The 23470-nt window shown below is 35.7% G+C and overlaps 1 protein-coding gene across 1 annotated transcript in view; it reads right to left on the reverse strand.

Annotated features, from left to right (window-relative positions):
- PTPN4 (protein tyrosine phosphatase, non-receptor type 4 (megakaryocyte)) overlaps positions 1–23470 on the reverse strand; it is a gene marked incomplete at its 3' end in the record, with an annotated part of 53424 nt that overhangs the window by 1917 nt on the left and 28037 nt on the right. Inside the window, exons 11-17 of the mRNA XM_010072657.1 lie at positions 21009–21181; positions 16974–17042; positions 9851–9985; positions 8398–8556; positions 3333–3492; positions 182–265; positions 40–96 (exon numbers count right to left, since the gene is read on the reverse strand). Of these exons, the coding sequence (XP_010070959.1) occupies positions 40–96; positions 182–265; positions 3333–3492; positions 8398–8556; positions 9851–9985; positions 16974–17042; positions 21009–21181 (837 nt within the window). The remainder of the gene's footprint in view (positions 1–39; positions 97–181; positions 266–3332; positions 3493–8397; positions 8557–9850; positions 9986–16973; positions 17043–21008; positions 21182–23470) is intronic.

Raw genomic sequence — 23470 nt, forward strand, 5'->3', positions numbered from 1 at the left:
ACAGACATTTCTACCAAGTTTGTTTTTTTGATAACTTACAGGTGTTCCTGGTGCTACCCTGGACACTATTACCGGCATCTTCTGATCGTATCCACCCTTTTAAAACAAATTAAGTAAGCAATAAATCACAAATGTCAGAAAATAATCTTACTAGAAATTAAGAGAATAGATGTACTGTTACCTTTACATTGAAGCCAAACCTTCCATTTTCATCTGGTTTCATTCTGATCATAACAAGATTGTCATGGGGGATACCACCATTGGGCTAATAAACAAAAATAATATAATATTAATATATATTTTGTTCATAGTCAAGACTTTGAGGGTATTGCATGTAATAATTTTGCAGCTTCCTCATCAAGTAATTGTTCCTGGACACTGATGAGAAAACATCAAGTAATAGTACAGATGTCTTATCTTGAGTTTTGTAAAGGGAAAAGTTACACATTTAGAAGTCTGGGACTTGACGAAAAGCGTGTTCTGTCAAAGCAGGCTCAAAGTAAGGAACAGTAATTAGAAAAGACTAATTGGCTTCAAGCAGTCTTAAGGAAAACATTCTACTAAATGAAAACTCCTTAAATTTATTTTAATTAAGACCGCAGTGAAGAGCCTGCAGTAAGAATGCAATATGATTAAAAATAAGGTAATTGAAGGTATACTTTTGTTTCTAGTAACAGCAATATGACGGTAGTAAGGAAGGGCAAGTTTGTCAATAAAATCTTGGATCCACATCCTCTGTTCTTTTTTCAGTGTAGTGGAATACGAGGTGTGACACATGCTTTGCACTGATCAAGCTCTGACAATTTTATCTGCTTTCTTTCTGGTTTTATTCTGATCACAATACTGATAAAGGAACTAGCAATAAACTGAGGAATAGTACATACTTTTTTCATCTGGAAAAATCTGCTTAGTGCCATTGAAGTGATTTTTAGTTTGTTCCAATCAATATTTATTTCACAAGACTGTACATTAGCTAGTATTTCTATTGTTTTGATGGTAAAGATGCAAAGTATTATCACAGAAATTTGTTCCAAGGAAGTTTTCAATGTTACCAATTAAAGCCAAAGCAGAAGACTCTCGTTCAGAAAGGAAGAAGAAAAAAAACACCTTATTAAAGCAAACATTTCTATATGTAAGAAAGTTCAAAACCTGAAGGTCCAATAGGTAAAAAGTCTGCTCAACTTGGCTCATAAAAAGTTAACTCAATTCCATGTATTTTAAGATCTTGGTTAAAACAGAATACACCACCCCCACCCCCTCAAACATATACATAGTAATGAGATGACAAAAACTTGGGGAAGGAAAGGAAAGTAACAGTGTTATATGTTAATGAGAAGGAAGGGTGCTTAGGAAGCGTGATAATCATTTCAGCCTATGTTCACTGGCACGGGAGACCAGAGTCCAGTTCCTGGGCAGAATGAGCAACCAAGTGCTCACCTGCAATGTTTGGCAAATTTATGCCACTGCACTCCCCAGACAAAAAGGGAGTGATATCTCCTGATTTAACAGGCTATTCTGAGCAGCAGTTTATAATGAAAAACCTGAAGAGAGCACTGTATATCCTCATTAACATGTTTGACTGAAGGGATTCTTGGCCACACTTGTTTTCAAATACTTGTGGACATTCTCAGACTGGATATTTAGGGATTGCAGATGGAGTAAAAAGTTGTCAATCCCATATCTGTCCTGCTACCTTTCTAAATTACACTCTCTATACATACAGCAGATGAAGGAAATTCAATAACTGAATGAAGTAAAAATGGTGAAGGATTTTCCTTAAAGTATTTGAGACAGAGCAGCAGAAGAGAGTTTAGTGGTGCAGGAACCTGAAGCATATTCTGGCCAGAAAAGCAATTTTGACATCCCCCCCCTCAAAAAAACAAACAAACAAACAAACAAAAACAACAAAAACCCAAAACACATTCCAAATCCTAAATTTGAAATCTCACAAAATTTCAGGGTCATGCTGCATTTCTCCTCCTCCAATACCCAAAACAAAAAGCCATCATCAGACCAAATTAGATCTTCAATTACAACAGTGTCCTGCCTTAAGTGCGTCTGCATAAATGTGGCCCATTGGACCACAGAAACAATCACATTGACAATGCACAGAGAAAAAAGAATCTCATTCTCATGCAGCTGTGTTGGTTTTGCAGAACTAAAAGGAGTTAAAAAAACAACTGGGAGTTATTTTTGTCAATTTGGTAAAGATAACTGCATACAGAGCAGAAAAACTTGATGAGTAAAGTAGTGTTATCTTTTGAAACAGAACAGTACTTCAGTATGACTCAGGTAAGCACTGGCAGAAGACACAGGTGTTAAAAATTCTGTTTCATTATTTAATTAAAGCAGAACCTTTCACAACATTTCCAAAATGCTCATAAATGTACAAGTTTCACTTTTGTGTGTTTTATTAAAGCCACAGCTATGAAATTAAATATGAGGTTTACGGGAATCTTAACTTTGTAACGGGGCCTGAGAGAACACCCTAGGCTTAGAGTTCAGAATGCAAATAAAAATATACCAAAGGCATTTCTAAAATATCAATTTTGGGAGATGACTCATAGTTTTGAATGTCTGAGGTTGGCAAAACTGTTTATACACTATTTGCCACATCTGGATGTTAAACAGTCTTTCCATCCTCCAAAACGTTTCTTGTCCCACATCAGTATAAAACCAAGAACCATTTGAAAACTTCTGGAAAGACAAAAAAAAAACAGCAAAAAACAAACCCCACAAAAATGGTCCGTGAAATCTCACCTCAGTCAGACAATAATCAACTGACTAGCTTACTCATCTAGCACATGCTTAAATGTTGAAAAAAAACTTTTGTTCAGACTTTTACATTCCTTGTCACAGGTCTCTTGGTACAGTCTTTCTTGGAAATTCTGGTGAGAAATGAAACCACAGATTCAAGAAGCCTCTCTTGACAAACCTGCTCTAGAAGCTGGTAGGTACTTTCAGTTTCATCTTTTTTGATAAAAGTTAGATTAAACACCAGGGGTAGTATCTGCAAGGTTTTCTTTAAAATTGATGGTGCCTTCTCAAAGAAGAGGTTAGTTAGAAATTTCTGCACGTGTCAAAAAGCTAATGTTCAAAATGTTTGCATATCCATCCCAATGTACTCATTCGATGGCAACTGAGAAAGGACTTCTCCAAGAGCTGGAAAAAATAGCGGGAGCTGGCAAAGAGACACTATGTATAATGCAAATGCTGCAGTGTATAGCAAAGACACAACAACTCTCTGAAATGCATCAGAGCCAAGCTCATGAAAAATAGGACTATCATTCCAATAAAAAGCAGGATGGTTAAAGTGGATCCAAAAAACTTACTGTGGATTTTTCAGGTGATGCGGGAACATCAAATGCTTCATTAATATGGTTATCCAGTTCTTGCTGTGAGTGTGAATGATGAATTTGGTTCCAACTGTTCTTTTTGAATTGTTTGGGTGGTAATGCAGGAGGCTGCCCATCTATAGGAGTCTCTTGAGATCTAAATACCAAAATAGAAGTATGAAGAATAAAAATCATGAGATATTGACAGCTCTTTCAGGGTTCCAAATAAATGGAAAATGCTACAAGACAATCAAGAGTTTGAGAGCTGAATATGTATTTTTAGAATCTCAAATTTACTGTGGCAAAATATGTTGTAAGTGTTTGGACACGTTACTGCTTTTTTCTTGACAAGCAACTGTACACAGAACCAGTAAGTTCATCTTTCACATGACTTTTTTTTAAAATGGTTTTAGCATTCTTAACCCACTTTATGTCGGAATACTACAAAATTCACTGTATTCATACTCTGCACTCTTGCTAAAAAAAAAAATTCTAAAATAGATATGTCACATGTTTTCCTCAGTAACTGATTATTTTGCATCTTAAATTAATGCCTGCAATTTAAATCTTCAAAACAGACACAAGCAGCATAATAAAATTCTCCCACTCTACTTTTTAGCTTTTGATCTAAAAATATAAGGAGTGAAAGTTAAAACAACTCTACTGTCCCCTGCATTTATTTCAAAAGCCTACTAGAGATAAGTGTTAAATTTTAATTTTTCAATTTAAAATTATACATTTCAAGAGAACTTTGGGTTTTCCCCCCTCTTGAACATATTCCCCTTTGAAACATTTGTAAAATGGCATTCATCACATGCATTTTTTAGTTGTGTTATTAATATCATTTCTGAAGATGAAATAGCAGAAAGTTTTATTTCTGTTTTAGATCTGCAACCACTTTACTGTAGATTAATAAAAATGTTCTCTGTGTTTATGTATAATATGGATAATTTCCTTTATTAGTCCTTTTGGAATAAAGGCTTAACTGTATAATTTGTATTACATAAATATGACTCATCTCTCATTATATGGCTTCATATTTAAGAATTAAGAACAACATTTTGAGAGGCCCAAAAGGGCAGTTAGCACATAGTTCCCATTAACTTAATTTGAATACCAGTTTCTAAATACCAGCGAGGATACATGCCTTCCTCCCCATGAACCACATTAAAAAGTATTATTAAGTAATTTAACGACTTACGACAACAGCCCACTGATACTAGTCGCAAATCCAAAAACCACCAAGAATGAAGTTACAGGTTACAGCTAAATCTAAAGAGAACACTACCACCAAAATGGGTGTCTCCATTCTTTCTTTCACCCACACCCATGGCCCCTTCCTTGAAGCACTCTGGTGCTCCTCCCTTGGCCAAGGCAGCTGACCAAGCAAGCAAAAATACACTGACTTTTTGGACAAGCCTGGGTAGCTCTCTGCTGGTTCAACTAGGTGAACTGCTTCATCAGAGGGTTGACCACTGCACAGCAAGGGAAGTATACTCCCAGAGCTAGAAACAAGACACTTTCCCCTTCTGTTATCAGCAAGCTGTAGTGGTAATTCATAGCATTACACCCCTCTAAAAAGCACAGGTAACCATGCCAGCAGTCCTGCTGTATTTAACTGGTCTAGCCACAGTAAACTGTTAGCAGGGTAAGACTCTCATTAGAAGACAGCACAACATTTCAAGCTGCTGCAAGTTAGAAAACTTCAGGCACACAGCAAATTCAATGCCATATAATTTGTTTCCATGCAACTAAAGAAAGGCAGATCCGAGATACATGTTTTCAAATAAAAACAAAAAATCAGATCACAATTGTCTACAGTCATTTCAAACAAAGGAGGAACCTCTTTCAAAAAGCATGAAAATTGCATGGGGAATGGAACACTTCACTTTGAAAAAACACATTTTCCATTTCAGTTTTAGAAATATCAGTAAATTTTCCTAGAAAATAAAATATTAATAAAAATTTTTGTCAGTGTATGGAAATAGTACATTTTGAAAGATCCTAACAGTATTTTTTTCCTCTATGTTTTTGCTTAATTTCAACCAGTATCTGATGTCTGAAGAATATCATGTTTAAAACACACTGGGGAATAAAAATAACACTTCTTAACACTTTTCAGTGCAAGTCACAGTTTTTCAGGATAATCAGCTTTTCTAAATTAATTTTTGCAGAGAAAGAGAAAAATATGATTGCCAACATTTCCAAAATGAATTTTCAAGGCAGCTATAAATTATTTAGACTTCAACTTACAAAGGTCACCCAGAGCTTTTTCACTGCCTATATATTTATTAATTCAAGTCTGGTCAGCACAGATTATTCAACCTTTTAACTAAAGGGCAACATAGTTATGTATTTTCCTGCAAACCATTACCCCCGAGAGCTTTAAACAGAATAAAGATGGAACAGAAAACACAAGTAGAGACACAAAAGAAGTCATCCCTATAAAAGATGGGATCTTATGTTTGACTAGATGTCTGTACATATATGTCAACAAACACAAATAAATTCCTACTGAACATACAAACTTACAGAAAAGATTTGAAAAGTTACTTAAATGAGCATTTTGGGAGCAGTAATGCAAGTACTGTAATATATTAGCATAATGAATTGTGAGAACTAACAATCAAGCCCCGGGCAAAAACTTCACTGCTTTATATTTGCCCAGTCAGCTTTGAATTTCCTTATGAATGCTTAGACAATGGCAGTGAAAGCAGCCTATTTTGCAGGCAAAGCAGCTCTCTGTTACTGCATTCAGCAATTTACATAATAATAAAATAACACACAAACCCTGGCACTGACAAGCTTTGGGTATTTTTGTTACAGATATCCGGTCTGATCTTTTAATATATTAAGCGAAAGTTTCATACACACCCCCATAAATTTATTAAACTAAACACACATCACATGCTTCTGGAATTTAAGGTTGTAATTACCTCAGGGAACTAGAAGCAGAAATCTCTCAATTTAGTTTTGAATAGCACATGCAGATGAGGACAAAAACGTGGAATTAAAGGTTGTATTAGCCAAGCTAAAGTATCCTTCTAAACTGCACTGAAACGAATTTCTTTTGCTATGCTGACTCCAAATGCAAAGCAATCACTAAACCTACTGCCTGTCAGGTTAGTCCCTCTTACTTTCTCACATATACAGATCTGATCCATAAATATAAATTCCCAACAAATTAGCACATGAACTACTGAAATCTTCTCACTCAGAAAGGTCAAACTGTTTAAGAAATAGGTTTTTTGGACTGTAGAAAAATGTAATTTTACATTACAAAGCTAACATGGACTTCAGGACTACCACTTCCTTTCTTAAATCTTGAGTCTTGAATCAGTAACATCACCTGAGACTTTCAGAAGAATCTAATGCAGTTCATATATTTTTGACAGACAATGTCCTCATTCTTACAACTACCTTATGCTACATTATCTATACTGAGAAATTAACCTCCACTTTTAAGCCTCCAACAAGGCAGGGAAAGGGAGAAGCCCAAAATTCAATGATGGAAGAGCAACAGTTTTTCTGCTTTGCATAACAAGTGCAAAATCATGAAAAAGAACAGCCATAGTTGCATAACTAATTTATAAAACCACTTCATCTCTTTTTAAGACTTATTTCTATGTTGATTTACACAAGAAATCAGTTATTAAATAAACAAATCCCAGGGACACTCAGGAACATCTTTTACAACTTAGAGTAAAAGCGTATGAATAAAAGAGAATATTTAAGAATTTAGTTCTATCATTCTACCCTTCAGTGTTTCTCGTAACTGACTTCAGTTAGAAGTCATGGAAGAGAAAGAACCTGCCCATGTGGCCTCTGTACAGCAAAACTCTAATATGAGAAAAGATTCACCCATGTTCCAGTGTTGAGACACCCCTGCCACGTGACTAGGCTAAAAAAGCCCACTAAAAAAACTGAGATTTTATATTATTAGGCCAAATTGCTGTATTATAACTCTGAAAGCTAAATAACTACCTGATGGTCAAATTATAACTATGCACCCTATTAAAAAAAAAGTGTCTTGTGTTATTTTACAAAACTTTTAGAAATTTTGTATTCTATTCCCCTCCCCAAAGTTACGCACAGTTGATGAAATGGAAGGTAGAGTCCAAGCAAGGTTTTAACAACTATGTTCAAATTCCCTCCCAGAGTAATCTCTTCCCGAGACACAGAAGTTGTTTATAAACATGTAATTATGTATCTACTAGCTTATAGTTTCCAAATGGTTCTGAAACCATTTGCAAAATTTCCTTGTGTGCAGAGATTATAAAAAATCATGAGGGCAAATTTAGCATTATATGTATAGCTACATATAGCTATATGTAGCCATACAAGAAGTACAGTGGCAGTGTTAATAAGGAATGTATTATGCACCTTTTTCCCCTCAATTAATCTGCATCATGGCCACTAGTCATTGAGTATTTAAAATCTTTTAATAACTCAGGTTTTTCTTTGTTTCTCATCCTTCTGGACTTAATATACTAGTTTTTATTTTGCCCATCACAACATAGTAAACTTAGAGTATCAAGAATATTCAGTTTAACAGAAAAAAAACCCTGATGGTGCTACCTCTGTGCCTTGACAAAAAGCAAAATCTCTGAACTCACAGGAATTAAAAACTTCTATAAGAAAACAACATACTTCAGTTCTACCAAAAAAACAAAACAAAACAAAACAACACCACACCACAAACCCAAAAAAAACCCAAACAAACAAACAAACAAAAAAAAACAACAAAAAAAACCCCTTTCACATCCACATCCAGACACTGATAGTCACATTCCAGCAAATCCACATTTACACTAGGTAAGCGGGTAGGGAAGGTATTGCGATCGTGTACCAGGAACATGCCAGATATAGGTCTTAACATCTGTATCATTTAATTTTCAGTAAGACCTATACTAATAGTCCCTAAACATCAGCTACCTTTTTATTAGATTTTCTGGCCCTCCCTGACCCAAACATTTAATACTAAATTCTTAATAGTGAAGATTTCTGACTTATCTTCAGAAGCCCTGCATACCACCATAGAGCAATGACCAACAGAACTTACGGTGATGATTCCAGTATGATGCTATTAGCCTGGGTGGAAGAAGGAGATCTGTGATTTACAAATACTTCACTTGGAGAAGTGTGAACTACATGGTCCACTAAATGTCCAACTGATGAGGGTCGTAACCGGGTTCCTTCTTGAGTGAAGGCAGAGTTGCGACTAAGAGGGAAAGCACAGCAGTGCAATGTGAAAATAATATTATTACTACCCTACATTTCCTACACCACTACAAAGGAATGCTAAAATAAGTATTTCCGCTCAGTGCAAGCATATGTTCGCATACATATTTTTAATAAACATTTTAAGGTTTCAAAAATCACCGAAACAATTATGTTGTTGGATCAATATGCTGTATTTCATAATTTTCTTTTTAAAGTGTTCAAAAGTCATTTTTTATAAACACTAAATGGATAGTATTTTTCATTTAAAAAAAAAATAAATTCTGTTTTCATTAAAGAAGCCTGAAAGTATTATGGTCCAATGTTCAGGCTACTGGACCAACAGCCCAGGCAATGAGAAGAAAAATTAATCCCCAAGAAGAAAAATCCTGGCTCTGTTCATGGCAGAACTTAATATGAATTCATTAAGATTAACATTTTATCCCCCATATCTTCTCCTAGAGGGATCATAAGCTTTGCACTAGGAATCTTATAATTTCTGTGACCCAAAAATTTCCCATTTGAGAACTAGCAGAGTGACATAGCCATCTTTCTTAAAATGCTTTGAAACATAAGTTATGTTATGCTATAAGTATCATTAATACACTTAATTTTACAATAATTTTTAAATGCTACAGATATTTACAACAACAGTCTTTTGAATAATATGCTGTAACGCCAAAGAATCTTAAAACCTTATGGTTTATGCAATACAAAATTGGATAATACAAATTCTTAAGCCACTTTCGGCACACTGAGAAAATAGGTTCTTTTCCAATTTTTCACTAACTATAAACATAAACCAGAATGATCTATCATGTGAAAAGAGTGAGTTTTGAAAGGAAATGCAGAAAAATGAGGAGAATAAACCTGCACGGATTTCTGATAAAGTAATTTTCCCCGATGTTTTAAGCAAGTGGTATTAGTTAGAGTCAGTTTTTTCTAAAATATCACACAGATTTTATTAACCAAGTTTTATTTAATATTGTATTTTAAAAACCAAGTTTTTTCTTAGCCAAATGAATAAATTTAGTTTTAACTGTGCTTGAGAAAACTCAAGCTCTCAAATTCAGGGTAGTGTCCTACATCTTGCACATTTTATAGGTTGAGCGAGAAGCACCTAAAATTCACCCCCAAATACTTTCTCTTATCTGGAGCTAAATGTTCCAGAGAACCACTCAGCACATAATTTGTGAATTTATTTGTGTCCGTAATGCGTTAATCTTTTTACTATACAAGCAGGTCACCCCTATTAGAGGCAACCAGTCAATTCTAGGAAATTTGATGCTACTTACTGATTCGGGGTTCCAGGTGGAGACCGTGATGGTAGGCTCTGTGTTTCCAACCTATCATCAGACAGTGAGTTCCTGCTCACTACTTCCCAGTCCATCCCACTCATTAATTTCCGTGCCAAGGGTTTACTGGGGGATCTGGAAGAAGAAAGTAAAATAACTAACCAAAAATTATATGAGGTTAAGAACAAAATTACATAACATTCACCACAATGAAAATGTGGCTGTTCTATCATAGGAAACCAAATTATATGGACAAAAGGAAATGTAATAATGCAAAACTATATTTACACAGGCAGTTCTGTATTTTTTTGATACGTTGTACTTCATTTTCTGTACTTTGTACAAGAACATGAATGAAATACAGTCATGAAATACTGTTGGCTGGGAGGGAGACACAAGATGGAAGAACCACTCTCTAAATTTCACCAGGTATTTCTAATGCCTCAAAGAGAATCTGACTCAAACAAAAGAGTCAGAGAGGTTTGAACTTAAAAATTAAAAAAAACAAAACAAAACAAAAAACCACAGACAAAAAAGCCTCTAAGTAACACAAGTATTCAGCCATCTCAGAAAAATAAAGCAGTGGAAACATCAGCCCAAAAAAACTCCCAAAGACTTTGAGGAACTGAAAGTGGGGTAATCATCAACATAGCTACAGAGCTGCTGGGTTTTGTTTACTCATCAGGGATTTCCATCAAGGTGGCATGCTGTCTTCCAGAACATGTTTTGTCACCTGTAAGGTAGATACAATCACCCTATTTAAACTGCTTTTGGGTAACCAAACTTCATTTGGTTTTGTGCCAGAAATGTCCTTCAGGTTAAAGGTCATTATTGTCAGTGCTTTTATACAGAAGGAATTGTATATTCTGCTCATTGCCCTTTCTTAATACTGAGGAAGCTTTTTCTTCTTATTGTCCAGTCATCCGAGGATACCTACAATCCCCTTCTGCTTTTTCTTTCACCTATTTCTTAAGCAAAAATGGGACCATACTTGAAATCTCTCATAAAATAGTGTTTTTTCCTTTTATACTGGAAATCATCAAATGAATCATCCAAGAATTGTGGTTGCTTTTTTCTTAGCATCACAGGGGATGGTTCAGTCATCCTGCAACTAAACATACTTAGACTTTTGCTGTTTGGTTTTTTTCAACTGAAAATTCTTTAGTGAACAACAAAAATTCTTCTGAACAATCCTTAAATATATGTCCCGGGTATTTTGTGCTACCAGGTTTTGACTTCTACTACTTTGATGGTGCTATATAGTTCAAATTTCTCCTCTATCATTACCCAACCCTCTCTGGTTCCAGTGATACCTCAATTTCATCAAGTCTTTTGTGCCATGATAATTTGATTCCCATTTGCCTTTATATTCTATCACTATACTTTGCTCTGCTCTCCAGCTTTGCACAATGAGGTGACAACATATTATTGTATCAGCATAACTCCTTCATTTCTTTCCCCATGTCCATATACCCACTTCACAGAATAACTTCTGCCTTTGCTGTCCTTGAGACAGGTGGTAACTGTTCTTTATCTTCATCATTATCGCCTTACTGATTTACTGAAAGTGCAAGTCCAGAAAGAAGGAACTTTAAGAAATTAAGAAATTTCCCACACACAAATTACATCCTTCAGAAAATGAGAACTGTAGTTACAAATACAGTTTGGCTTTTCACAGAACTTAAAACTCAGTGCAAGATACCACCTTAAGCAGATTGTCCTCAATATTATCAAAAAAGTCTACAACAGTAACCAACTAAGCATTGTATCAACCAATCTATCTTCACATGCAGAAATACCTAAGTCCTAGTAACATCAACAGCATTTGTTCGATACTAACAGAGTGCAGATCTGTGTGTGGAGGGCTTATTTTTTGTTTTCACCCCCCACCCCACCCCTCCCCAGGCAGTTCTGAACATGTATTGCATGCTGCTTTGCTGCTCTGAAGACTTATTGAATAACAGCTGACAAATTTCAGACAGTTAAATGAGATAGGCCATTCTAAATACTACTGTTTCAGGTCTTATTCCACCTGGGAAAAAAACTAACAGTATACTGATTATTTGAAAACAGGGAAAATATCAATTATTTAATTCCTGATGAAAACCAAATCCAGCTTCTTAGCATGCTTCACTGTATTTAAGCAATATTAATTTGATTCAAAAATAATTAGCTTGATACCATGTCAATTAAACTAGCATTTTAATTTCTTTAATTTGCTTCAAATGGGAGCAACTCAAATCATCTAGATACTTTTCTTCACCAACACAACAAATTTGAGCAGTTCTGAACAGGTAAAAAACCAAGCAAGCAGCACAACTGAAATGCACGTTTAATGTTATCTGCTCATTACTCTTTCATTAATCAAAGCTACAAAGAGCTAGAGTTTGCCGACAAGATGTTTGCAGCCAGCAGATGAGCACCAAGAGCCAGCTCTGCCAACAGGTGGATTCTACAAACCCAAGAACAGGCTGAGTGATAAATTCAGAGGAACATAATATATCCAAAGCTAAATTAGGTAAATGCAGAGCTGCAGACACAGTATTTTCCTACAGACATGTAAAAGCAGCTATTGAACCTTATTTATCTTCAATGAAAAAGTAACAAGTGGATTACAGGAAAAGTGGTGGGTTTGTTTAAAAAAAACAGTGCAACAACAGTGAAAGGGCACTATCCTTGCCTGTATAAAACCAATTAAATTACAAACAGAGACACAAAAGTATATAGGGAGGAGGAAAAAAATGTTTTTTCTAAAAATTACATTTTTGACTGCTTTAAAAAAAGCCCACCACACTGCATCTTAATTCATAGTTTGTAACTACATTTTCAAAAACTTCCTCAATCTATGCAAGAAATGAACGTAACTCTAAAATGAGAAAAGCATCACCTGCTTCCCTATCAAAAATATCTGAAGTTAAGAAAACTCACCTTTTAATGAGGATAGGGTCTGATCTTTCAGGAATAATACCTTACTACCATGATAAACAGCTGCAGTGTTTATCAGCAAAGATTTGTTTCAATTATTTTATTAACAGCTCTAACCTCAGAGTCCCACCCACTCATGTTTGTTGCCTCCATTTCCTGTCTTTGCAGAAATTTCAAAGAAAAAATTACCACACTTCAGCACTGAACTTCTCAGTGCTGTGGCTTTTTGATACTAGTTCTTGTGCAAACACTTCTAACAACATGTTATTTTTTTATTAAAATTTAAGATATGTTGTGAAATATTCCTGTAAATTTCTCCTGTATCACTAATTCCTTACAATATTCAAATAACTTTCTCATGCCAGAGTGCAGCTGAGGAGATGGGAGGGGGGAAGTAAGCTGTAAAAAAACTTTTTAAATGTTTTGATAAACTCTGAAATTAGATCTAAATTCCACATTTGTCTGCTCAGTCAGGATGCTTCTATTGCACCTCAGTATAGGGCACTGCTTGTTAACAAAGTAAATGATTTTCAGATTTAATTTTTCATGTAACCTACAGAGACATTCCTAAAACAGTTGGAAGTCCTATCTATCTAAGTAGGCACAGAGACCAAAAACTTTGTTCCCAAAATCAAGAACAGTCTTATGAGCTGCGATACTACCTCAAATTAAAAAAAAAAACAAACCCCAAGTAGCAGGGATGAAGCTATAAAATGCAACTAAAAAGCAGCATGACGAATTATATTAGCTCAGCTACAGTATGCAAACGCTTTCGAAGACAGAATTTGCTTTGCATCCTACAGCTGAAGTACTAAATTCTCACAGGAGCAGGGAAAGAAAGAGGGCATTGTTTGGGAATAGAAATGTGAATCTTTTAAATCATTTCTGTCCCAAAAAGAAATATAATCTGTAGTCACAGCCTTACTTTGTATTTTAACAAGGAATACAGGGAATGCGTTTCTCAGCAAAACTAGCAACTACTGCTTCAGATTGAGAGACTGAAACTATACACAAATCTACAGACACACCACAGATGACATATGCAGTTATAATGCAACCAAGGAATTACTTAATTAACCTGAATAAATGCATGGTTGAAAGAAGATTGGATTTTTGGAAATGGAGATTGCAACTTAATGACAGGGAGTTTGCAAATACAAGTGACTGACTGAGATACCCACTCACTATCATACAACGTGCATAAACTACCTTCTCTCGGCTCCACTACAGACCAGAAGTGAACAGCAGAATTACAATATTTTGCAAGAGAACAGAGAGAACAGTGTTCTCTAAGAGAGAACAGCGCTCTTTAAGAAATCTCTCAATTCATTACTTGATCAAACTTTTTAAATTTTTATTATCTACTTCCAACTTTTATTATGCTCCTGGGAATTCTTATAGGTTTTCTTGGGCTGAATATCCTGCAACAAATGAGGCCAAGAGAATAGCTGTAATGAAGATTAAAAAAAAATTAAAAAATCTGAACAACTGCAGCAACAGTGCTGACGTTAGTGCTGCATGAATATAAAGAAAATAGCATCTACAAAATGTATCAAATTTATTACATATTATCTCCTTCATAGTAAGATTCCATTTTTAGAAATTAATTTTTAAATGTTTTCATTATTTGGAAAAAAATAATCAATGATTACTACTTCAGCTAATTTTAAAGTAAAATCCTGAGGACAAACAGCTAAGTGTGCTAACTGTAGGTTATAATTACTTGTTTTATTCAAATGGCTGCTAAGAAATTTTATTTCCATGTCTTGTGCTCTATATCTATGTTCCACTCAGTGTGCAGATGATCATTACCTATGGCAATCATCGTTTCCCAACTTAGAACAAACAGATCACTCAAACAACATCTCAATGTCACTATCAGAGTCATTTTCTTACAATTAAATGATTCAAAAGTTTGCTTAGACAGTATTAGCTCAAATAAGGCAGTTTCTAATTAGATATTGATGAAAAGACAGAGTGTATCTCTGCATAGCTCTCGAAAAAAAATGAAAACTTTTTTTAACTGATCTTTAATAAATCTTCTGATATTGTAATAATAAAAGCAACAGTAATTATTTGAATTTTTGTGTGTCCACTTAATTCTAAAGAAAAACCTGAATGTAATGCTAGCACACTCCTGGTTTCATATTAAAAGGCAACCAATACCTAGCAGAACTTTCAAAAGCAACCAGAAGCAGCTCGCTGCTTGACAGCTTAAAAAGCTGTTCAACATCACAACGACTTGGTCTGAGAAAGACACACTGAGAAAGAGAAAGGTTACAGGAACAAAAAACACGTAATACCTGGAAAACCTTAAGCAAAATATATCCTCTGAATACAAAAGTGCTAACATCTACTCAGTATTTCAACTTGAAATGTAAATGCTTAGAAGACAAGGAACTGAAGATAATGTTCTCAGATTAAGCTTCGTGAACCACACTGTTCTAGAAATGTCTTCTATTTCAAATTTTTTCACCCTTGAAAATACTAAAAGTCTTTGAAATTGAAAATTCATTAATTGCAGGCTGTGATGGCGAAGACAGAGGAAGAAGAAACAGATGATGGATTAAAAGCCTTTTGAGGTATATTTGTTACAATATGTCACTCATTTCAGCTCACTGACATATGTATATATGCCTCAGACATTTATCAGTCATCAACACTACCGAACAACTCAACAGGTGAGGTTGAACGCTGTATTCCTTAATCTAAAAGCAACAATGGAAAATAAAATTAGAGGAGAAGAGCCAAGTATTTTACTAACTAAAAAAAGCCAAACACACTTTATAAAACAACAGAGCAGTTCAAGCCATGGCTTTCAATTTTATCCAGAGTACATATTACAAAATACAAGTGACCCCAGCACCACTTGTTCAGTTTTGACTCAAAGGGAAGAGTGCCATCTACTGAATAAGTTTCTAAAATGATAAATACACTCCTCAAAACCAAGTATTGGCCCTCCTGTGCCCTATTTACTTGTGGGGAATTGCTAAATTCAGAGTGCAACAAGAAAAATAGTTTAACTGATTCGTAACTATCATTTAAATAAATAAAACTCAGTTGTCACAGTGTTGAGTCTTCTGAGTACGAAAATGTTGCCCCAAGTAAAAATCTAACCAGACTCCCAACGTAAAAAGAGAAAAAATAATTCTACCGCACAAAGAACAAATCGATCTTCTAAAATCTACCTGTTGAACAAACATGTCACAGCACTTCTGCCCCCACATCCTTCTAATATAGAGCTGGGTATTTACAGTATGCCCAGCTGAAGGTTCAAATTGTATTATATTGCATGGAGGGAAAGAAAACGGGAGGAGGAAGGCAGGAAATTAGGGCAGAATTCACCAATGCAGGTAGTTGAAAGAGTTCCTTAAGGGGTAACTATGCTAAAAGACATTCCCCATCTCATTAAAAACATAAGCATAAAAAAAAGCACGGAGCATGCTCCCTGCTCATAAGGATTCTTTCTATTAATGATCAGAGCAGGCTGGCAAACAGATGCAGCAACAGTTTTACTTTTGAATACTGTATCGTAATTTCCGAATGAAGAGCTAAATCTACGTGTTGCCTGTTTTCTTGTCATCACTAAACACCTCAGGAGTCTGGAACACAACTAAGTAATAGATTCAATGATCAGCCAACTACTCTGACAGAATACCTTCAGAACCAGCTCACTGCCAGTCAACTTCTTCATAGTAAAATACCTCATTGGGACTATAATGATATAGTTGTTCTCACCAAGTAAGACACTCACAGTACCTTATTCTAAAGGAAATGCGTGTACAGTTGTATGTTGTTACCAGGGATAAAACACACCAAATAACTGAATATTTTCATGGCATAGTCAAAGAGACCACTACTTGCAATAAGGCAAGCACAGAGGGCTAGTACATTTTAAAAACAAACTACACAGACAGAACGTAATTCTGAATTTTGAAAATATATGAAGGGAGAAATATTAAAGAATACCCTCATTAACTTTTCCATCATAAGACTTTCCCCCATTTTTGTCTGCCCAAAAGAGACACTCTCCTATCAAAATTAAACTCCTTAATATGGTTAAATCAAGCCACCAGCAACAGTTAAAAACAAGTGCTCTTTATTTTACATTTTTGCAAACAGAAAACAATGATCCCATAATATCTTAACAGATATAAACAGAAGACTTACTGATACTGTACAAATGTAAACTACTTACCTTGCAAATACCCTGTCTTTATTTGCTCTTTCTTTACCATACTGCACAGACTGGACTTCTGTTCTCCCACTGGAAAACAAAACAAAACAAAACATAACCAAACCACTAAATGCAACAAACTTATGACAACAATTTATTTCTTGAAACTGAACCATCTCAACCAAAAAAAACCCCTAAATTCTATTTTCAGTTGTGCTCAAGCAGTTGTGCTAGCTTCAGTACAGTGTAACTTTAGTCAGCATTGGGTAAGTGTACATCTTCTTTCCCAGTAGAGTCTAACTGTAACAAAGACCAATTAATTTTAGGTATAATATACAGCTGTCTCATCTCTTCCTTTTTTTTTTTTTTTCTTATCCAAAGCAGTAAGAATATTCTGCTTGGATCTTTGGATAACACTTAACACTATAATCTTTCCTGTCACAGCCACAATCAAGCGTTACAGCATCTCCTCCGTACTCCCCGTAAACTATTCCCTGAACCACTAATAACTTAAGTCGCTACTTAGTTCAGCAAAATATCATGAAGAAATGAGATAAGCACATCAGGATTGTATTCTTCTATGCAACTTGTCCAAACCAAGATTAGAACCCAGAACTTGCTGACTTTTCACATAAGACCAGATGCCTGGTGTCAAATCAAAGATCCTTTACAATATATCATAATTTCTGTTTTTTTTAAAAAAATACATTTTTTTTTAGCGCCTATCAGCAGTTAAGAACTAGTGGCAAGATATCAGCAAAATTCTCTCCTGCAGCCACTTCCCCATTTATAACTTCATATCAAGGCACAGAATCAGAGGACACGTCCTGAAAGGATACTGATACTTAAAATTCTGCTCTTTTCTGTCCCTTATAGAGACATTTACACAATTAAATCAAAGAATAATTAGCTATTTTCACATTTATATTACAGAACTACTGGACATGCGAAGGCTGGTGAAATGGCCCAACTGGAATCTCGTTAAATTTAGTGAAGGGAAATGCAAAGACCCGCACCTGGGGAGGAACAACCTTGTGCACAGGCTGAGGGCCAAGTGGCTAGAAAGCAGGTTTACTCAAAACTAGTTAGGCCACATCTGGAGTGTTGTGTCAAGTTCCAGGGTCCCCCCAGGCAGAAAAAGGGCCAAGAAGACAATTAAGGGTCTGGAGCATCTGATGTATGGGGAGAGGCTGAGAGATCTGGGACTGTTCAGCCTCAGGAAGAGAAGGCTCAAGGGGATCAAATGAGTGCATATAAGTGTCTGAAGGGGGAAGTAAAAAAGACAGCCAGACTCTTCTCAAGGGAGCCCAAAACCAGGGCAAGACGCAATGGGCACAAACTGAAATATGAGATATCCTACTTAAACAGAAGTGGGCAAAAGCAACAAAAAAATCTCCCACAAAACAAAAAAAGCTTTTTATTCTGAAGGTGGTCAAATACTGGATCAGGTTGCTCAGAGGTGATGTGGAGTCTCCATCCTTGGAGACATTTAAAATCTGTTGGGACATGGTCTTACGCAACCTACTATATAGCAGACCCTATCTGAACAGGGCATTGGACTAGTTACTGTCCAGAGCTGCCTTCCAACTAATGCCATGCTGCGATTCTAAGAAATCTCTCTTTTCAAACCTGCTGCTGCTAACTTCTGGAGTTACACATTTTTAACTCTGACAAGCAGTAAGCCATCTGTATTTTCCTCTATTCCTTTCCAATAACTTTAACATTGTATTTGCCTTTCTCTTAACTGCTACTAATAACTGATTTGATGTTTTCAGAGAACTAACTACAAAGCTCAAAGACAGTAATAGATTATTTGTAACTGATGTTCCTCCTCTCTTTCTGTGTAGGCTTTTTTGCATTTTTGGAAACAGAACTTGATCTACCATTTTATTGCCTACTCATCCATCATTGTGACATACCACCAAAACTTTCTCCAGTCAACTTCAGCTTTTTCTACAAAAACCTGTATCACTGTAGCAGTAACTTCCCTTCTTTGTCAAAAACAGACCTATTTGTTTCCCATCTGGTTAAAGCAGTTGCTAATATACAATAAAACTCTTCATATTTTGGCAGTTTAACTTCTTTAGTGAGTGTTTGGTGAGAAATACTATAAGGACGACTTTGAAAACCCAAGGACAGTGTACAGAAGTCAAATTTTCTCATCAGTAGTCTTCTTGATCCCTCCCAGAAGCTTTTGTTTGGATGTTTTTGTTGGATTTTTTTTTTAAAACCTTGCTTTAAAATTTGCTGCATTAGAATCTTTTAGTCCAACAGAAATAATAGATTATGTAATTAATAGATTAAGAGTTCATCAATTCCTTGGTGTCTGATTTCTTTCAGAACTGGTGATGATTCTGTCTAGCCCTGATAGTTTAGTTTTTTATTAGTTCATTTTAATCATAGAAATGTTAGCTCTGCTCCAATCTCCTGCTAACACTAGGTCATATCTGGCCCTTGGCTTTGTCTAGATGAGTTTTAAAAAGTGTCCAAAACTAGAGATCCCACAACCTCTTTGGGTAACTGATTCCAGTAATGCACCACCCTCCTAGAAAAACAAAAACCCAAAAACTTTTCCTAATGTCCAGCTAGAATCTTCAAGGTGAAATTGGTGGCTGTTGCCCCTTATTCTATCACCTGCCACTACCAGCACAGGTTTGGCTCCATCATTTCCGAAACTGCCCTTTAAGTAGCTTTAAGCTTGCTATTAAATTCCCCCTTAGCTTCCTCTTCACCAGATTAAACAAGCCCTGTGCCCCCAACCTCTCCTTGTGTGCCACATTACTACTATTATGCTGCCTCTAAACAATCTCTCAAACTACTTGCAGAAATTCTAGCCTTTTGGCTGCTATGTTAACTTTAATTACCTTCTTCATTTTTATGCAGTTTCCCTTTTCATCTTACATTAACGTAAGTTGAATGTCACCATCAAAGAGCTATTCTGTAACAGTAACCACAATGATTCAAATTCAAAATCTTTACAGAAATGAAAAAGCTCCCTCAAATTCACTACTACAACCGTGAACCAAGTCTCAAACGCTGTTCAGATTCACGGAATGCTGTTTCTCAAATGGGTGCTATGAATGCTGGTCAAAAAAACAGATGGTATAAAAACTCAGCCACTGAATTATTTTCCTCTTTATACGTTTATGCGATTCACAAGTGTAACAGAAATAGTCTGCTATTGCATTTTCTAGCTTTTCATCATCTCCCTTTGTACGTCACAGACACTACTGCCATTCCAGACGGATGTTTAGCAGTAGCTCCATTATTCTCTGCTTCAGGCATGATTTAAACCATCAGCATTCTGCATTACTTGCAGAGACAGTTAACTCAGTTACTTTACTGAGGTATTTCTTTTTTTTATAAAAAGCATAAAATACTTTAAAAACCAACACCACCCACTCCATTGTTAGAATATAAATGATACTTGGGGATTATACTGCTTCCACAGTCAGCCTTTACACCTCCAAGCTTTTTGCCTATTATGTCAAGTTCATCCTTAAAAGTTATGGTTTTGATTTCATCCTTATTTTCTAAACTTCTGGTTTTGGTGCAGAACATGTATGTTTTTTGTTTTCACCCAATTGCCTATTTGTATGCATCTAGCTTAAGTGAGCTTTACTTGTACAAGCTTCTTTTCATTGATTTCTATTTGATCTTTATTTAGGTCTGTTTTGGTGATGTTGCTTCACACAAGATCTGAGATCCACCAGTTTTCAAAAACACCAGGCCAAAGACTTTGAAGTTCTGAAACAACATTCTTAATATAAACATAACCCAGAAGGTAAGCAGGAGAAGAAATGCAGCCTGTGAGATAATCTCAGAGTACTAATTTGATAATGACTGCTAATAATACCATCATTGCATTTACAAGATATCCTAGAAAATGACTGATATTTGAAACTTAGGCCAACACAGGATGGGAATAGTTGCAGAATTCAAAGCCTACATGAATTATAGCATTTTTTAATACAGATTCTAAATAATTCCCTATGTTTATTGATGAGCTGCCTGTTCTCTTATGTTCTTTCCCAGATATTTTAAATCAGCACTTACCAGTACCGGAACTTGGAACCCAAAGTGAAATAATGTGCAAAAAAGTTCTTCTGAGGGGGGAGTGGTCTGTCCAAACGGAAGAAGGTGTGATGTTCAACACAAGCTTTCCATAAATTCTTACATGCTCGGTAATTCACCATATTGAATCCCAATAATGTTTCTCTAGACTCATGCTAAAAATAAGAAAAAATTATTTCAGATAAAAATAATTCCCAATTACTTTTGAAATTAACATAAATATTGTTAGTTTTGATTTTTCAAAAACTATGCTTTTTGAAGTGGTTCTCTAATTTTACATTATCTTTATGTATTACAAATCCTTTTAAATGCCTCTAAGTTTTCTTTAAAGTAGTTTTAAAGGTTATAGCCACTTTTTCTTTTTTTTTGAGGAGGCTGCTCACAGGTTAATAGTCTATTTAGGGATAGTGAAAACAAGTCTAGATGGGAAGAAATGGTCCCAAAAGGTAGGACCCAAACTACATTTGAGTTCTTGAAGCACAGACATTTTTAAAGGCAACACACCTCTCTGTTTTAATATTACTACAGTTAAGCCAAGGAATTGTCATGCACATGTGCCAATTAAGAGACTGAGAACAGTTATTGAGTGATATGCCCACTTCTAAATTATTAATTAGGTTCCTGGTGAAGGAAAGAAGCAAAATTGCAAAGCAAGCTAAGCTATTCTGCCCGTTGAGGGAACTTGATTGCAACCTTTGTAGGCCAGAAAACTTCATCAGCACTCTGCTTTCTGCTCGCAGTACTAAATCCTCCACAACATTTAGCACATCTTAACTGTTTTCACTTAGCAGCAAATTAAGCTTTTGCTGGTCTTTAGATCTGCTGAGACAGCGGGGCACAGACTTGCCACTCTTCTCCCAGGTAGTTTGTGGGAAGTTGTGACTAATGGCTAAGAACAACACTGTACTTTCAGCTACATGAAGAATTTAAGGTAAAGAATAAAAGGGATTTTAAAAAGTAAACAGGAAAATTCTGGTTATCTATTGATGAAATTCAAGAAATTATATTCAAGAAACTAAACCCTGATCATTTACTTCAATTTATAAAATCTACTTACATCTCTCTATTTAACAGAAATTAAGTCCATTACCTATTCAGTTAAAAAAGCTTTATCAACAACGCAAATGTACAATAATATAAACAAGATACATTATTATTCTGCAAGAGAGCTACTATATAAAATTATGAACTGCCTCATCTGGATCCAGTAAAGGACGAACCAGCTAAGATTTTTAGATTCCAACTAAAAGTTCTCATGATGTAGCAAATTTTAACGCTCTGTCAGCCTTTTACAGTGTTGGAAAGATATATTAAAGTTATGTTAGCCGGTGATCATGCAATTTCATATCACTCTTAAAGCACTATCATCATGGGTTGGGGGGAAAAAAATATCCTGCTGTTTCCTCTAGTTTGTATTCCAGAGAATGAGGCAATCCTATTCTCATGTCACCATCTGATCACTAGATCAGGCATGAAGCATGAAGGCGGAGCTGGTACCACAAGATGAAAAGGAGCTGCAGCTAGATCTGCTTAATTGTAATGCAAAACACCACTTTCCCGGGAACTTGGTGTGTCAGAACTTTAAAGGTACCTAACAATAGTTCTATTCATAGCTTTTAAGACTCTCATTGCAGTGCAGAGAGAACCGATTCTCAAACCCTACCCTTCATCTCAATTACAGCTAGGAATCAGTCTTTAAGGTAAAGAAGAATATAACATATTGGCTCCTAAGTACATCCGTCCTTTTCCTATCCACCCTGAAATGTTGTGCAAAATCCAAACGCAAGTTGAGCACTTGAAAATAATCTTTCCTGATGATTCTGAGGTACAAGCCCTGATTCTATTGTTGTCTTGTAGCTCGATTATAATCGGATTTCTCTGAAAATAGGCTTGAATCAATGTGGGCTCAGCATAAGGCCCCAAGGCAACATTTGTTCATGTCCATGGTACTTTAGCCAAAAGCACATAAAATAACAGGAAGGTTATGATGCAACCTATGAGAATGTTTTCATAGCACAAGGCTCCTGGAAGACACAGAATGCTCTATTGTATGACAGTGACGTACAGGTACTTCAGGGTTTTAGGTCTCTTGAGACAGTGTTAGAAGACTACCTCAAGGAATCACAGTTGGATTCTGTTCTGATATTATGATTTTAGTAATTGTGTCCATGGCTCCTATTAAAGAGAGGAAAACAGTCAGCTTGCTAAGGAGAGGGAGAAGAGTGAAGCAGCTGGAATGCAATACCAGTGATGAGAGGCCCAGGGCCCAAGCATGAAACTACAGGTAAGCCAAGCACCAGCATGTAAATTAATCATAACCTCACATAGGTACACCATGTGGCAAGCTACCTATAGGATCCAAGAAGAAATTAGAAGGTTAGGGCAAAGCAAGTCTAGGTCACGCTTGTGGTTCCTTTTATTAAAATGACAAAAATCAAACAACA

Source organism: Pterocles gutturalis, unplaced genomic scaffold (assembly GCF_000699245.1).
Source record: "Pterocles gutturalis isolate BGI_N339 unplaced genomic scaffold, ASM69924v1 scaffold22682, whole genome shotgun sequence".
Taxonomy (NCBI): Eukaryota; Metazoa; Chordata; class Aves; order Pterocliformes; family Pteroclidae; genus Pterocles; species Pterocles gutturalis.